The 18,393-nt window shown below is 41.5% G+C and overlaps 1 protein-coding gene and 1 long non-coding RNA gene across 3 annotated transcripts in view; both read left to right on the top strand.

The window, feature by feature from the left end:
* Window positions 1–18,393, top strand: part of LOC127530620 (uncharacterized) — a 234,277-nt gene that overhangs the window by 9,565 nt on the left and 206,319 nt on the right. The window lies entirely within an intron of this gene.
* gabrb4 (gamma-aminobutyric acid type A receptor subunit beta4) overlaps window positions 6,171–18,393 on the top strand; it is a 70,398-nt gene continuing 58,175 nt past the window's right edge. Inside the window, exons 1-2 of one of the 2 annotated variants that reach the window (XM_051937860.1) lie at window positions 6,171–7,279; window positions 9,098–9,192. In XM_051937860.1, the coding sequence (XP_051793820.1) occupies window positions 7,200–7,279; window positions 9,098–9,192 (175 nt within the window). In that variant the 5' untranslated portion in view covers window positions 6,171–7,199. The remainder of the gene's footprint in view (window positions 7,280–9,097; window positions 9,193–18,393) is intronic. The other variant, XM_051937859.1, reaches the window with a different exon arrangement.

Raw genomic sequence — 18,393 nt, forward strand, 5'->3', positions numbered from 1 at the left:
GCCAGAGAAATAGCGGCGTAACCAAATGATGCCTCTTCTTCACAGCTTCGAGCCATCCTCACAGGGAGAAATAGCAATGCTGTGTTTGATAAAAGATAAATCAATGGCGTGCTGAAATCCATCTAGCTGAAACAGTGTAATATGGAAGATACATGGCGCATAAAGGCGAAGAGGAATCTATGGCATACACATGCAGACGGCGTGCACCTACTCACACATGCAAAGACAAACAAGCACACTTACATGCTCTCACTCTCAAGAGGAAGACGGAGATAATGCTGTTACCGACTAAAGACTTTGCTGGACGACATATGCGTCACAGACGTGCTGTTTTGATATTGATAAACCATTGAGTAGATTACCCTGCTGCCAGACCTTTACACACACTTAATTATTCATTTTGATTGTATCAATAACAGGCCGCAAAGGTCTGGTTAAATATGCACCACCCCAAATGTTCTATAAATGAAATGCACTGAGAGTGGCAAAGGGACACGGGTGAGGTAAGGGGCAGAATTACGGATTCGTATTAGTGTTTGTCCTCCATCAATAGCTATTTAGCATCAAGTGTTGCGCCTCACCCATGCTAATTTTGGAGCTGGCGAGCCATGTGACCGTCGGAGATGTGCGCTCCTCTGGTGTGGAGGACAGATGAGCGTTTCAGGTCAGTTAGTTGTGTGCTGCCTGCAGGGTGGCGAGCCTTTAGCTTTCTCACTTAGAAGAATGAACAGGTAGGCAGTGTGTTAAGCTGCCGGTCTCACTGTGCACTCTGCATTACATGAAATTGCACCAAAACACACATGAAGAGTTGTTTCACACAGGCTGCTGTGACACATGTAACCTTTTCTTAGTCTGATCATCATTTCTGATATTTTTAAAATGCATATTACATTTTCTCCGATTCCCTTCGAGGGCTCTGACTTTCTTGTTTGTGGTCAATCAGGACACGTTCATTAATTTCCAATAATGCTGGAACATTGCTGTGAGCTAATCTAACATCAGAAATGAACAATCGAGCATGAAACCCAGAACTGAAGCTGACTGCGTTTTATTTTTGTTAGCCTGTTTAATAACGGTGAATGGATGTCACTCACGCCATTCTGAAGTCATAAATCACAAACAGGATTTCCATCTATCTGCCGTCCTGCCTTTTACATTGTACGTTGTGGATGTTATTCATGTGACGCATCATTCTGGCTTGTTTACAGGGTTTTCTTTTTCCCTGCAGCAACCTGAGGTGGACAAAGCATTAGCATGCATTTTTCTTTCTTTCTTCTGTGTGCCGTCGATGATTTGAGTGTAAACAGCGCTCCTCACAAGTATTTGGAACATTGTGGTGCAGTTCAGCCTCAATGAGCAACACACTGCACTTTGATTGGGCTTTCTGCCGTAGCATAGCAACAATTGCCTGGTAGCCTGCTTCAAGGTAGTGCTTCAGAGCCGTGTGTTTTCAAAGCCTCCAATCTCATCACTGCGGTCAATGAGTGGCGTGATGTACACTGAAGTAAAACCGTCATTTTCTCAAAGCTTTAAGGTGCACTGTTTGACAGCAGGGGAGGCGAGCTCTCTACGTGATGTTCTGACCCCTCAGTCTAACCACGGTGTGAGATATCGGTGGAAAATCATGGCAACGCCGTATGCATACAGTACTAAATGAATACACTGTGCAAAACCTGGCACAGCGCTTGCATAGACCACATGTTTTAGCTTGAGTCAGACTCTACAGGGCTTTTGGAGGGTTGTCCAAGTCATTCTTAATTAGGTCATGAGTCAGGAGGTCAGCCAAGCTCTGTTAGGCTTGTGTGTATCCGCCAGTGTTCAGAGACCTGTGGATGTTCGGATGCTGCTGTCAGACTTGTGTTTTGGTTTCCCCTCTGGTATCTTATTTTGCTTTTGTTATTTCCCCACTCCTCCATCAATTGGAGCTGTGTAACACAATATATTAAAGACACAGGTCTTGAGGTTCAAACTTGAATCAGGCCAATATTGCAAGCTTAGTCCCTTCAGGTGGGTCTCCTGGTCGGCGTTCAACAGCCAAGGTGACAAAAGGGAAGCCTGTTTTCCATAAGAAGGCCTTTCTTACAGGGAAACCGACCAAACGTAAACTCAAGCTGTTGTTTCACCTCAGACACTTTGTCGCTGTTAACTTCTTCACTAGAAGCCCTGATTGTGTTCTCTAATCAGAGGGAGCGCATAAAATCCCACAATACATGAATGTTAAATGAACTCTCATTGTATCACCTCCTCTCCTAAAACACAAGTGTCACACTCGCATCACAGACTGATGCTGAAGTTGAATGAAGAAAAGGATGAAGCATCACTTCTCTGTATCATATGTTGCTTTAAGTCGATTGGGGCGTTTGACAGATATGAACAGCGAGAGGAAAAGCGAGTGACTGGAAGGCACCAATGCATTAACCATGTGAACTATTTATATCAGAGGAGCAAGGGTGACCCAGTAACTCACATGTGTTATGCAACATATGAATGGAGCAAAAAAAAAAAAGAAGAGCGCATGGTATATGCACATCTCAAGGACTTGGATCTCCTTGTCATAGATGCCAATTACAGTTAATTGCAATAATCAGGGGATGCTGTGAATGGGATGACTATTGTGAGTGAGAGTGGCTATAGTGGAGAGCAGACTGAGCATGCCCAGACACTGAGAGGATCCATCTAGCCTGCTGTCACACAGGTTCTAACTCCATATTACAGTCCATTATATACTTCCACTCTTCTTCTGTGGTTCACCAGCATGACCTGAAATGACTGCTCTTAAAGAACACATATGCTGTCTGCTTTTCCAGCCACTGTCCAGTACACACTTACTGCTGCCTTGGCATCTATACATGAATTGACTTAATTAAAAATTCAAGATTAAAAATTAGAATGCACCAATCCGGTTATATCCCGGTGAACAATTTGAATTTTAATCACTAAATTCTGTTTTAAATTTGGGTTTAGTTCAGGTATCCAGCACACATTGTAGGATAAAGGCCTGATGGTGAGTAGGTGAGACTGAACCATGTGTTTCGCTGACCTTAATACACCGATCAGCCACAACATCACGACCACTGACAGGTGAAGTGAATAACTGATCATATTGGTACTATGTGACGTTCTGCTAGAGAACTTTGGATTCTTGCGTCCGTGTTGATGAGACTTGGATGCCCACGTACACGTTCTCGCAGAACACTGTCACTGCAGGAAAATGGATCTCACCAGATCACAAAAAACGGGGAACAACCAGGAACATCTTGAGGAACATGACAATCATCCAAGATGTTGAATGACCTCCAGACTTCCTAGACCCCATTCTGATCAAGCATCAACAGGATGCCGTGGAACAAGTTTGATTCCCAGGAGATCCATTGCCAATGTCCTGGTGCAGAACCCTTAGGACACCCTGAGAGGTCCTCTTGTCTATGCCCAATGATTCAGAGCATTTTTGACGACAGAAGGAGGACCAACACAATATTAGACAGGTGGTCACACTGGTATGTCTGATCGCTGTATGTTAATACACCTTTTTCAAAACCGAAATCACAGAATTGCTGATGAGTTAGCAGTTGCTTCAATTATTGTAAATACAACTATCCGTGTGTTCCTTTTACCAGCCTGTTAGGACTGAACAATTAATTAATTTCAAATTGAAACCGCAATTTGAAACGATGGAGTTCGCAAATTGCAAAGGCTACAAGTCATAGATAAATGTTATGTACTGTATCACCTCTGAGCCAGTTTAAACGTTAAACTGCAAGTCTCCATCGCACGTTACACTGTCAGACAAATTGCTCTTGGATATTTTCCCCAAATTATTCAGACCTACAACCTATTAGAACAGCTAAATGAATACAATTTTGTTCTGTGTGCACATTGATTCCAAACATCAATCTCTTCTGTTTCGCAAAAGTAATTTATTGGTCCAATTAGCAAGCAGAAAATGAGACATGTACAAGATATTCAAACCATCTTTAAACTACACGTGCAGAAATTGTGCAATTACTGTAAATCTAGGATATAGAATAGAGATGCTCCTTTGCTTTCCTAAAAAATGTCGCAGTCCTTTACATGTGAAAAGAAGCAAATGCCAAAAATCTATATCTAATATAACTACAATTTAAATATGCACAATATCATTCAGATAAAAGAAAACCTTTACAATGTGCAATTATTACAAATATTTTTGCTTTGCTTCTTTATTTTAAATTTACTTGATCCGCTGCAGCTATTGAATGTGAGGTTGATTACTAGTTCTGTTATTTCTTCATGAATAAAGTGTAATAGAATAAACTGATTATGATGTATTCTTGATATCCAATGAGTTCCTATAGTAATATGATATATATATATAGATATTTATCTTATAAAATGTGTTTTTCTAGGGCTACTCTAAAGGACTTCTTAAATGGTGGTTGCAAACAATTGAACAAACTACTCTCTCTGTAGATAAGGGTTATGACATCTCTCAGAATATACTTTATACAAACACTCCTTAAAAGAACTTGATTTAGATTTAGCACTTTAACCTGGCTTATTTGGTGAAATTAAAAAAAAACTGTCTGCAAGAGTTTTTCTACTGCATCTCAGACCTTGAGTTAAGATTTTATTTATTTATTTATGCACTTTTTGGGGAGGATTTTGCCTTTATTCAATACAGGCAGTGTGGAGAGACAGGAAACATGGGGAATGAGAGGAGGGGAATGGCACGCAGCAAATGGTCCGGCCAGCTGGGAATCACCGCTCAGAGCATTTGTGCCCATGTGGTATGAGCCCTAACCACCCGGCTATTGGAACGCCTGAGTTAGGATTTGTTTTTTTTTGTTGTGTTTTTTGGGTCAAACTACCATTTCCAATATCACAATGTGAACTCTCAGTCAGTTCATAGAATCAAACACCACATTTTTAGCCGTCAAGTATGACTATTAACTCCTGTGATGCAACAAGTATGAACTGTCAAAGCCATGCATGGGTCTTGGAGATCATGGTATGTTAATTGCCCACCCTTGGATGCCGGGTCTTGGTCAGTTGTGGTGCTCCTCTTTGATGTACAATATGTAACCACAATTTCGCATGTCCACATTTGTCCAATTATTAATAGACCATGTCTCATCCAAAGATGGAAGCAAATGTGAGTAATTTGCCTGCTCTATTTGCACTTAGGTGACATAAACCTGAAAACAAACACCAGAAAGTCAAACCAAAGTTATCTGTTCCTCTTCTCCGCCAAGTATTTTTTGTTTACAGCTGTGGCATTAGCTTTGGGAGGAAAAAGTGCATTTTCATCAGTGTAGTGGACAGCGGAGGATATAAAATAGCAGCAAAAGTCTGTTGGCTGTGTTTCCGAATTAAAAAAAAAAAAAAAAAGTGAAGCTATAGTCTGATTCGTCACAGTGCTCATGGCCCTGACAATGATGATGATGATGGGGGTGATGATGAGGAGCAGGACAATGATGATGAAGCAAAAGTAGAGTGTGATAAGCTGCCCCTGACACGCCACATTTCTTCTCCATGCATTATTGTAAATGGCGTTTCCCCTCTTCTATCCTAACAGAAATGGCTACATGGTACATCAGTTGCTGTCTGCTTTTGTCCCACTGACACCACAGTGGTGACAGCACTGGGTCTACTCCTTTAAATGAGCCTTTGCGCATAGCCTTCGAATCACCACAACTGCATCAGTGCTGGCTGGGTTGCTTAGCAACTGGACAGCACAGAGATCCCTGAAGAAAACCTCCTCCTCTGTATAAAACACAAGCTGTGTGTGATTCTTCAATTGTGATGTGCGCGTTGTTGCCAATTTCCAGTAAGCATGTTTATGTTCCAAACGCAAGAAGAAAAAAAAAGAAAGAAAAGCGAGTCCTGCTCTGTGGTGAGGAATTAAATAAATAAACAGAGATTGTGCGTGCTGTGTGCGCGCACGCGTAAGACTGAATGTGTGACTGTGTGTGTAGGTGCGTGCCTCTGCGTGTGTGTTTAAAAAAATAAGTGGCAAAGTGGAAGAAATGCATGAAAACGCACCTGCACACACTCGCAGCATCCTAATGGGCTTCAGAGAGAATAGACAGACAACTGAGCGCATGAACCGCCTGTCGCTAAGGAATTCACCTTAGGTGTCCCCCCCCCCCCCCCCCCCCCCCCCCCAGCAGGGCATTATTTTAATTTCAACTAGAGAGAAAAAAAAAATCTGAAGGCTCAAAGGAGACGAGATTCCCTCATCATCATCACCATCATCATCACCATGTCTCTTTGGACACTGGTTCAGTGTCTCCAGGAGGAGAAGAGGACCGGACCACATTAACGCGCTCCTAACACCATTTAACGTTGGCCAGCGGAGTCAAGTGGACTTTTCAAATAGGTTTGCATCTTTCACATGTAATCCGACGCTGTGATACATGCATTGGCGTATCAAGGGCCATCCATATTTCTCCGGCATCTAATTTTTTTTCACCAGAGGAGTGATATAGCCTGCTCTGACGTCTGCATCAGATATTACCCAGTGCTTTTTCAATGTGCATTTTCCCCTCAGTGACTTTGCGCTGATCTACATCATCATCAGCGGCAGCAGCAGCAACCCGGGGTAAAGAAGAAGAAAAAACAACACTGGGAATGAAGATTTCATTTTTCCTTTTTTTGAACCCACCGCTCCCCTTCAGCCGACCAGCGTTTCCAGCTCAAACAAATATCTTTTAACAACATCACGTTGTGGAATAGTCTGGGCGCCGGAGCCTCGCTGGAACCATGCCTCTTCTGCAGATTTGGACTGGGAAATTTCATCCACCGATTTGATCTTTAGCGAGGGTGCTGCTCACTCATTCATGCCAGTGTTTGTTTTTTTAAGGGGAAGAGCACTTGTCATCACTTTTAAAAAGTATTGTGTGTGCTTTGTTTTTTAATTTTTGAGCAAGATGTCTGATCTCCTGGTGTTGGTCGAGGGGCTCTGTGACCTGCACGGATTTCCATAGCTGGGGAACAAACAGTGGGGGCCAATTACGAGATTTAAAAAAAAAATAGACAATAAAAATCAAGAAGCCTGTTTTAATGAAGACATCGCATGCGTAGATGTAGGCTCGTTTACACCGCATTTTTAAAAGGCAATTCTTTTTTTGGATTGCCAGTTTTTTTTTTACTTTGTGCATTTTCGGGGAGGACCACAGGACTGGTTGGATTATAGAAACTAAATACCAGGATTTGTGGAGATGTTGGGTCGTCAAGAAGATAAATTATGTGGAATTTTCTCTGCTCTGGCGGCTTTGTCCTTCGTATGCTTTGTTCAAAGGTAAGAAAAACGTCGCTTAGAAGAGAAAAGGAAAAAAAAGGAAAAGCTTTCACACCAGTTGACGTGATTACAGGTCAATAAAGGGCTGAGATGTGGCAAATCGCATTAACGGGGTACCCAGGCCTACTTATTAGGGGCATCGCTGCCGATATATTCCCTATTAGATGCTGCTGTGACGCGCGCGAGCGTAAAAACATGCGCGTGCACGCGGTGGAGCCTATTGTGAAACGTAACCTACTCCCGATATCAAACCCCAGATATACGTGTGTGTGTGTGTGTGTGTCGGAGTTTCACTGCAATCCTTCCCTCTAATCACAACCCTCTGTGGGCTCCAGTGTGATTAGATGATCGGATCAATCAGCCGATCATCGATGGATCACGCTGTGATGAGCAGCTGCATGTACAAATTCCTGATGCCACTCGGCCTGCAGCCCCACTTACTTATCCTGTATTCTCATTCATATCATCATCTTAATTGGTCCGTTTTATTCGCAAAACTGGGAAAAATCTCAGCCCAGCAGGTTGTGATGATCTGAGGATTGTCATAAATAAGCTGTCATTTAAGCTATTTAGTGTTTACAACATCAATCACAGCACAGTCTCCTGATCACTTATTGTTTTGATGCTAAAGCCACTCATGTATATCCCTTGTGGCCTTTCCTAGTCTGCAGCAACCTCTTGAGACTTAAGTGCTCACTGAAAGCTGGGCTACACTTCATATATATATATATATATATATATATATATTCTGTTCCCTCCCCAATAACAAGTGAAAATAAGTTCATGTGTTCCAGGTGTCATTCGTATTCCCTCATTATGATGCTCTCAGGTGTCAAACCCACAAGTCATGGAAGTGGCCAGCTTGATGAACAGCTGCATTTCCTATGAGCTAATTGAACAGTGCTTCCCAGGCTGAGCCCAGGGCTAGTGCTCCCACCAAGGGAGCAATTTCAACCCACTTCCTCCCCCTCGTCTCCCCTCTTCATGCTCGTTCCGCACCTTCCCTCCCCACTGTAACGAGGTACCTCAGCTGGAGAGCTGGTCTCAGTCAGGTGATGCAGGTCACGGCACCAATGTTATAGGTGTCAGTCAGACTAGAACGGGCCATACGTTCCTCCTGGGGATTGTCTGTCTCCAGGCTCAGACCGATGATGACACTGACAGCTTGATGGGAGGCTGTGTTTTAACCCTGCGCTTATTTAAATGCACACCAGTGATGGAGTCTGGGCTTCTTTGCTGATAGAAAGCCAAAGAATCAGTGTTTTGAAGGAGTGGCGTCAACACCCCCAGATGATCTGATTAATATTCCGTAGGTGGGGCAGAAAGAGGGAATTATACACACACGGCACATATTTAAACCTTTGCCATGACAACACAAGTGTTTTCAATATGATGCACCTGAACCTGCCACACACTCAAATGCATCCACCAGCTCTAATTGTGTGATCGTCAATTAAAATTTGATTCTAATTATTAGATGGGGACAGTCGAGGATGTGAAATTAAAACTAAGGCTCATATGATGAATTAATGCTTACTTTGGAGGAAGTGGGAAGCGTGCATGGATGGATTAATTTGTGTGTTAGGTGCTGTTTAATGCATCCTAAATCCCCACTTCCCCCTGTTAAAGCCTCACCGTGTTGACGTAAAGGCTTCCTCTTCGAAGGTAGCATTCATGTCATTAATGCTGAGAACACAGAGTACGTGCAGTAATCATTTTCAGTAGGTGTGCTGTGGAGACACAAAATGTCTGTGACAAAAGTATCAGACAGTCCTATTTTTGCTGCTTATGAATGCCTCTTGTGGTTTGTGCCCTCAGCTCCTCCACTGGAAGCTCCGGAATGTCTGTGGCCAAGACTACCGTGGACAAGTTGCTGAAGGGATATGACATCCGTTTAAGGCCTGATTTTGGAGGTACGTGCTGCGATTGCATCTCGTTTTGGGGAGCTCGGGCTGCGTTGTCGAGGGTATTTACGAGTCAAGGTTTTGGGGGTGATGGTATTTGCGAGTCATCCCTCGGAAATCTGTCGAAGAGTTGGCCTGTGGCGAAATATAGGGGGAGAGCTTTGAAGTGACTGCTACCATGTCATTACTATGCATCTATTCACATATCGAAGATGGCTGCTCCTCCAGAAGTAGGGCACACATGGAGAAGAGCAGTCAGACACTTAAGTTTTTTTAAAATGTAGCAGAGGCAATGTATTGATTTTTATATACTTTTCTGATTAGACATGTTTTATGGCTTCTTTGTGTTACATTGCCTCATACATTTGCCCCATTGACTTTTATTAGAAATTGTGCATCAGCTCATTAGAATGATGTCTATGTGATAACTGCTGAAAATAGACAGCGTGGTTAGGGACGAGTCATTCATGAATGCTGTTTGAATTGATTGTTTTACTGTTTTCTAATCTTTTATTTAACAGTATAGGATAAGCAGCATAAAAATAGTTGTATGTTTGAATCGAAAACTAGCTTATTGCCAATAATTTAGCTAATTACAAGAACAAATTTGGAAGAGAAAAATCATTTTTTACAAATTAAGCGTGGCACCTGTAGCTACAGCGTGCAGAATTAATAATATAAAGGATGGTTCCCGTTTAATTGTGTTGACATTAGCATGTGGGGCTACTAACGAATGACGTCATATCTCGACACTGACTGACAGGTATAGTGAAGAATCTAATTCAATACAGTGTACGTGATGTCCTGAGTCATTTCAGCACCTGCTTTATTATTTCTGGTATACACATTTGAAAACTCTGTACTCACAAAAAGCCTGTCTGGCTGCTTATTACTGTCCAAAAAACAAACAAAACAAAGAGCAAAGCAGGCTCCCCGGGCATGTTAATGGAGTGGGATGTCAATTTAACAAGAGCAAATGACACAACAGAATGTCTGTCATCAACAAATTTTGCAAGTGTTGCTTGACTGAAAATCAACAGTATCTGGAAACATATTAACGTGCTCCAAAATATTCATGCTTGCAAAGCTGTCCCAAACTCATCCACAGATAGTTGAAGTCTGAAATTTGGTCCTCTGTGAGTTTCTAAGATTTTTACAGGGGATCACACTGCACTAAAATAGCATTCAGGATTTTATGCTTTCAAGTTACATTAATGAGTGCAATGATGGATTGTGTGTCCAGTTTAGCCAAGCAATGATAGACCTGACTTTGAACTTAATGAAAAAATAAACTTTAATAAATGGTTGACAGGGACAATATAACCTAAATACAATATTTGTGAATATTCAAAGCAGCAGGTTCTGTGTCAATAAAAAGCTACAATAAACTAAATCATGCAGAATGTCACATGTGACAGTTTGGTCGCTGCAATGCTAAAACATTTCAGAAATACTGAAATTGTTTCAAGTGAATTTCAAATGTGGAACTACAGCTATTTACATTATGTTGGCTTTGTTTGGCTGGTAATTATTATATTTAGCAGATGCAATCTAAATTGTGCTTATTGAGTCTATATTATTCATCCGTATCTTTTTTTTAAATACGCTGCAGGCAGCAGCTTGTCACTCCTGTGACTACGTCACACTTGAGAATGAGAGCAAGCAGTGAAAAACATATAGCAGGTGCGCCTCCTCATATAACCTTCCTCTGGTTGGGTGCTCTGCCAAAAGCAGATGCTCTGATGAAGGCTTATGTGCCAAGATGCGTTAGCCATTGTAAAAATATGTTATAGTTGAGGTTAAGTCTTCGTTCTGTGTTTTGGAGTGCTGCCATTCCAGAGCTGTTTTATAGATTCAGTGGAAAGAAATGAGAGCGAGCAGTAAAGAAATGTCATTTCACTTTGTTTCTGACTGTTGAAACAAGCTTAGAATGCTCAACAGTAGTTTGGGACATTTCGCACTTAATTTTCCATTTGCAGCCAATTTCAGTTGGGGAATTATCGGCCTGAGAGCCCCAGTCCCTTTTAAAAATATTAAATAACACTCAAATGCAAACAAACAGTGTTTCAAAGTCAATGTTTCTGTAACATATTCACACATTCCTCTGGCCCATTTATGTAGCTCCACAGCTGTGTGGTTGGTGCTTGCAAATGCCAAGTCTTTGTCTTTTCTCTCTGGTGTTTCAATTAGTGCTTTCATAACAGTTGGCAGCAATTTGAACAAATCTGAAATAGTTCAAAGAATGTATTTTTCTGATTTGAACTCATCTTTATTGTCCTACTCACCAGCAACTGTTCTGCAGCTCATCGTTTCTAGACAAAACAAGAATGAAATGTGACCAAGACATATTGTGGATGAGATAGTTGGTAAAAGTCAAAGAATACAAAAAGCTGGATTGAACACGCAGATCTGATGAACAAGCAGCCAATATGTGTCTAAAAATGATCTCTTTGTCAGAACACGCATCTTGTTCATAATGAGTTACTAAAGTTACCGTACGTTAATTTTGTACAAAGATCAGCAAAAAGGTACATATACTTTGTATATTTCTGTGTAGAAATTACTTAATCTGAAAAAGAGGAAGGAGAAAAACCAAACAATGAAAGGGAATAAACAAGAAATTCTCTTAATTTCTGGTTAAACAGTAAACGATTAATAATATCTGTGTATGTATCAGTGTCTTAAAGATTTGCTGGTTCTCGTCTGCTATTGTCTAGCAGGCTGTGGATGTGCTGGAGCGGGGAGAGCAAGTTTTAAAGAGAGAGTATCCCAAGCAGAGAGTAGCTGTGCTTTACCCTCAGGCCAGGGAGCTGTAGTCCATCATGTCTTGATATTTCCAACATCAGTCAGCTACTTCTGCCATGACACAACTGCTGACGACCTTCAACACTCGAGATTCAACAAAGAGGGTTTTAATTTGGCACAATGCTCGGCACTGGCTGTGGCTCTGAACAGCCTGGCCAACACCCATATTTGAAATTTTAAAAAAACTAGCCCAAAGGTGCACATGAATGGAAGAAGCCTGCATGAATGGCCAGAGAGAGATTGGTAAGCGTGATGCCGTATGGTTTTACTCATGTGTCGTGTGCTTACAAGCAGCATATACAGATGAAAGTCAAGTTTCTGCTGTCCCTCTGTTGCAACTCTGCCCTCTTCTTGATCTGTGAGTCGAACTGGAATTCAAGAGAAAAGCTCTCATATAGTGTAGAAACCCAAATGAAATGGCAGCTAAATCATCATTCAGGATTTTGGGAGGGAACTGCATTGAAATTTTCCTGCAAATATATACTTTTTTTTTTTTTAAATATTACAGAAAAGCTGGTGGATTTATGCCATTTTTTTCTGCCTGATGCATTAATTATAAACAATGTCTTCTCTTTGGATTGTAGCCTTTGGTTGTAACATCTTCAAAAACAGCCTTTGGTCACAGAAGTGAATCATAAACAACATTGTCCATGTGATCTGATGATGTATTACAAAGGTTTAACTTTGAGGATTGCTCATTGTTTTCACTGTGGGACTAGGATACTCTTTACTTACACTGTTAGTGAGGAGATATGAAAGTGTAAAACTGATGCATCATACTACTACAAATACTACCACTCTGTCTAATACCTGAAGTGACAGATGGGCTATCATAAGAGAAAGAACCTATTTTCATTGTACTCTGCCTTTGTCATCAACTTGACATCTTCAGGTTTTCTTTTGAGAATATATGTTGGTCTCTGATTAGGAAAACTCATTTCCTGACCAAACTAACTCAAGTCACGTTTAAAAATGCATGGCTGATTGCATCACGAGCCAATCACATTTCAGCAGCGTCTGTCACCAGTACTTGGACGCTTGCTGCTTCGGTGTGGATGAGGTTTATCTTCTCCCATTTAATATTGAACCATAATGAAATAAGGATGAACCCCATTTTAGTTCCACTTTCTCATTCACTTTCATGTTCTTGCTCGCTAATGCCTTTTGTATGCTAGCTCTGTTTACTTACTTTTAATGAAATTCTAACTAGGTTTAACTAAGCAGCAAATGGGCAAATGCTTTTTAAAGAAATGGATCCTGCGTGAAAGCAAAACCTACATGATTATCAAACAAAGTTCTTCTCATGCAATATTGTTGTACACATTGCTTCATCTTTCAGTGAGCTGGTTCTTATATTACAATAAAGATAGCGTGTGGTGTATCTGATGTGTATTGAAATAAAAACAAAATGGGGATCCTAGAAAGTATAGCTTTGAGTAGTTTGGTTTAGCTGATGGTTTTGCTGGTTGTGTCAGCTGAATAGGCAAATGATTAAGAGGATGAGCGAGGACGTCTTAAGATGAATGGCAAGACAGACCTCGTAGCAACATGGCCCAGTTTGGGAGAGTCAGGAGATTTGTGGAGAGAACTAAAGCTTAGAAAGAGTATAAGAAAATGGGACACAGTATTCTTGCTAATGGGACTACAGATGAGGTGAGCCTGAAGTCTGCTCGGTAGACCAGAGTTTCAAAGTTTGCTGCCTTTCCAGCAAGTAAGGAAGTGTCAAAGCTGCACCGGTTGTTGAAGCACCGTTGTGTCGTGTATGATGACATGCTCTGAGACAAGATGGTCTGAAGGTTTAATGATGATGCTGCGCCTTCTGTTGAGTCCCCGTCTCTAAGTTTCAAGGAAGTGCTTGAGATTGTTCAGGAACCTGAAATATTCAGCGGCAACTGAAAATGTTCTGCATCATTACATTTTAGAAGATGTTTGTTACCATTTTCATCCACTGCCCCTTCAGGCTGATGCACACATACGAGCCTGGACTCATACTAATGGTGGTTTCTTTGGATGTTTCAGCCAGTTGCCAGTGTGCCACTATATGCAAAGACTGAAGCAAGATCTGGGCACTCACAATTTCATTAAAGTGAAGTTGCAGTCCCTGGAGACCATCCTCGGAGCTTTTACTTGTGTCAGACATGACATAAGGCATCCTCTGATCCCTTCTGACATGGCTGACATGAGGAGAGACGCAAAGGAGGAGATGGAACATTCGCGCTAAATCTGGTTCATTGGGCCGGTACATTTACCCAAGTTGGCAGCGCCCATCATATCAGTGATCAGTGAGCCCAAGCCCTTTTAAAAGCACAAGGATGTAACCACTTAGTGCAGAAGTAGCCAATCATGTGCCCCAGAAGACCAACAGTCCTCAGGTTTTTCCAACAAATCAAAGAACCATCTCACTGATAACACTCTGCACCCTGAATGAACAAACTTACTTGTAAGACATAAAGTGTGGATGGGAACAGATTGTTGGCTTTCCGTGGAACATGTTTGGCCACCTTTGATGTCGTGTCTGTGACAGTCGGCTCCATTTTCCAGTGAACAATGGACTCTGTTGCATGGTATTTTTCATGTGCCTTTGCACCCTCACAACATTTTAATAACCACCTTGCAAACCTGAATCAGGTGCTTGTGAGTCTTTTAGACACTGGGCTTTGCCTGGAAAGTAGAGAAATATTTCACTTCCATAGGGTGACTGTCGTACAACACAATCATCACAGTGGGCTTGTAGAAAATCATAACTATCAAAGAACACACCAGGCCCAGCACTCTATTTGAGTTCAGGTCACTTTTGCACATTTTATAGTATTATGCCAAATTTTATATGCCTTTTCTGCTAGCGACTCTGCTGTGCTACCTGATTCCCAAAGGTGCAAAATCTAATATGATGCACCCAAAGGACTGATGACAATCTATTCATAGCCACTGCTTGGTTATTACTGTATGATGCAGACATCCCAATAACCACCTGATGCCACCTCCTGCTTGTGTCAGTGCGGTGCTTCATGTACAGAAAACCCCACTGGTTGTTGAACACACTTTTATGATAAAGGCTGTAAAATATTTGATGTGTTTGAGAGACATTGCATCCTGTCGATGGCCTCGGGTAGGATAAAGCAGTGGATCCTCTCATCCAAGTGCACCAGTACTTCATTATGCACACAGTGAGTAAGGGCATTGTAAATAGACTAGGCTACTGTCTACGCATGCGTGCTTTTTTTATTTTTATTTTTTTTGTTGTTGCTTTAAAAGAAGGTTAAGGCTGCACCTTTTTAATCAGGCTTTCAACTGACCATTTAAATTCTTCTTATGTTCTTATCATTATTTATTATCTTGTGTATTTTTACTCTTAACTTTTCACCCTTTTACTTATCTTACATCAGACCTTTTATTCTATCTTATACTTTAAAGTTTGAGTTATTTTAACTCCACTGTTTCCTCAGGGGGGTCCTCCACGCTGGGGGCTGTATCTGGTCTGCTGCTGGGGGTGCCGTCCATGGGTCCCTTCGGCCCGGCTGGTTTGGGGGCTCCCCAGCTCATTGTGGGTGTCCCTCTGTCTGTCGGGGTCAGGGGTCTGGGTGCCGGCGCCCCTGGCGGTAATGGCCTGCAACTCCTCCCAGTGTGGACGGCGCCAATGGTGATGTTTGTCACGATTGTCAGTGCCATGCCATGTCTCCCTACTGTCACTGTTGAGAGTGTGTGGGCGTGTGCATATATGTATATATGGGGGGAGGGAGGCATGGGTTTTCTTGTCTTAATGTTTTTAAATGTTGTAAAGCACTTTGTGTTGCATTTTCATTGTATGAAAAGTGCTAAATAAATAAAGTTTGATTTTTTTGTTGGAAACTCATGTAAGCTTTCACAGCAGTTTAGACGGTGGATAAAAGAAGACACTTTGCTGCCCATTACCATATGCGTTATGTTGGCACAAACATCTTCTGAACACTGATTTTCTCCTACTCCACAATTAATCAGAAATTATGGAGCAAATTCACCGGAATCATGTGGATACCTGATCAGAAAATCCTTGCCTCTTTCTTGGCATCCTGTTCCCAGTATTCAGCAAATCAAAAAATAGCTCCTCCAACCTTTTACATGCCCGGGATAGACCAAACTGTCTCTGACCTGACTTGCATTTTGAAGTCCATTTATACGGGAGATGTTCCTCATCTGTCCTTTGAATTGTTGTTGTTCACTCAAAGTGAATTGCAGGTGCCATCACAGCAAGTTTTAGAGTCCACAGCCTGTCTGATAACACAGTGACAGATGATAGGAAAACAGCCAACTATGACCTTTGTAATAAGTTCATTCAACAGAGTGGCATATGTCATGTGGGCACAGCTCCAATTCACCTTGGCCCTAAAGGTTCAATAGAATAAGCAGTTCAGATAGTGTAGGGGGCCTGAAGAAGATGACTGGGGGATGCTGAAGGACACATGTCTGAATAATCTAATACTGCATATGACCATGAGCTGCACAGCTGCTCAGAGCTGTTAATGCACAGAAGCAAAAGACTTATGATCATACACAAAAGATCCAATCAATTCTTCTTTACTTGACTTTTTGTCTGAGCTTCTAGAGGCAGCACAAGTCCTGCAACAATGGTGTGACCAGGAGACCAGAAACCAACAGGCAGTTCAGAGCAGGCCTGAATAGGTTTAGGAATTTTCTAACACATTTCCTGTCTCTCTCTCCACTTTCAACTATAATAAAGGTTAAAAAGCCCCCACACCCCCAAAATAGTATAAACATTTCCAATTCAATTTGAAGTTGATGCAGCCCTAGTTCAGATTCCTCAGAGTAGAACCTTCTGATAGTGATGCACAGAGGCTTTTTTACCATCAATGGTGGTACTTGCAGTTGGATGGTGTGAATGTATCACTCATGTGCAGCAGTGTCGCTCTTCTACGTGCATGTAGATTGCCAAGAAATTGTGTAGAACAGAGGTTTCTTGTAGCTTTTGTAGGCAGTTTGATATAATTGACATTTTCTTTCATTTTCATGTACTTCACTGAGCTTTTGGCTCCACCTTTGGGGGAAAAAAACCTGAGAATTATCAGAGGTGCAATGATTTACCACACAGTTGATCCTCACATTAGTCCGGCCTTCAGCAATATGTACTGTATGTGGCAACAATGCCTGTGAACAAATGGGTGAGTAATCACAATCAGTCACAGCAATGCGCACGTAAGAAAACAATTTAGTATCTTTCTCCAGAAAATGTTTGTTCAAATTCTCTGCCTTGCTCTTCCATCTCATGTCTCACCTTTTCATATTGCTTCTCTCATTTACGCAGCCTCGCATGCATGCGCACACATGAAGGCCTTCAAGAGTGCTTCAGACCTAGCATGTCCCTGCATCAAATGATTATTGCTCTGTCAAGTTGTCGGCCACTTCAATAAAATCTCGACTACAAATGCGGCCTATCCCGTATAACACCTTGGTATCTGCAAACCCTTTGAAACATGCGGTGCAGTTTCTCGGACAAGTGGCCTCAAATGCTGTATGATGAAGTGGTTTTCATAAAAGTGATGACCCATAAAATGCATCTGAATAAATATATTAAGTAGAGTAATGAAATACATAGCCTAGCTAAATCATTTTCATAAGAGACCTGTTTAATTATTAACCAGTCTCTCAGTACATTTACAAATATTGGTGTTGCCTTGTAGTGACCAGATTATTAGAATATTTTCTGTAAATACCAGCATTTGCAAGAAAATTGTGATAATTCCTAGTATTCCTGATGTTATTCCTAATATTTTAATTTCTGCAGATATATTGTACATCTCTATTACTTACCATATATAACCACTTTATTTTCTGTGCATTGGAATTGTTCACATGAAATCTGTTCAGCATATGTAGATGGTCTTGTTACTTCATACAGTATAAAGTGTATTACAGTCATGGAAAAGCTGTTCTACAGTCCATCTAGTAATGATATGTGCACATCTACTAGCAGGTATCATGGACCGTGCTAAGAAGGGTCTGTACTGTCGAATCAGAAAAAAAGGCACGGTAGTCCGACACTGCTTCTGTAGCCATTATTGATTTGCACATGTTAACTTGAATCATGTTGAAAAATGGACCACCAGTGTCCAGAATTGCTCAAGATTCTACCAAGAGCGATTCACTGAATTGGTATCAATATGAGCAAGAAAAATGTAAAAACAAACAAACGCTCAGCCATTTGGAGGAGATAGAAGGTTCAGCTCTCACCTCATTCACACATTCGTCCTTCTGGAGGACATATTTCATATCAAGCTGTCATCAACACGGGAATGGGTTTTATGATCTCAGCTTCCACCATTAACAAAGCATGAAGGGTGACATATCACAAATGCTGTCAACATGCCATTCTTCCTGCTGAGCACTAACTCAGTGCAGGACGTTTCTGGA

This window comes from Acanthochromis polyacanthus, chromosome 17 (assembly GCF_021347895.1).
Source record: "Acanthochromis polyacanthus isolate Apoly-LR-REF ecotype Palm Island chromosome 17, KAUST_Apoly_ChrSc, whole genome shotgun sequence".
Classification (NCBI taxonomy): Eukaryota; Metazoa; Chordata; class Actinopteri; family Pomacentridae; genus Acanthochromis; species Acanthochromis polyacanthus.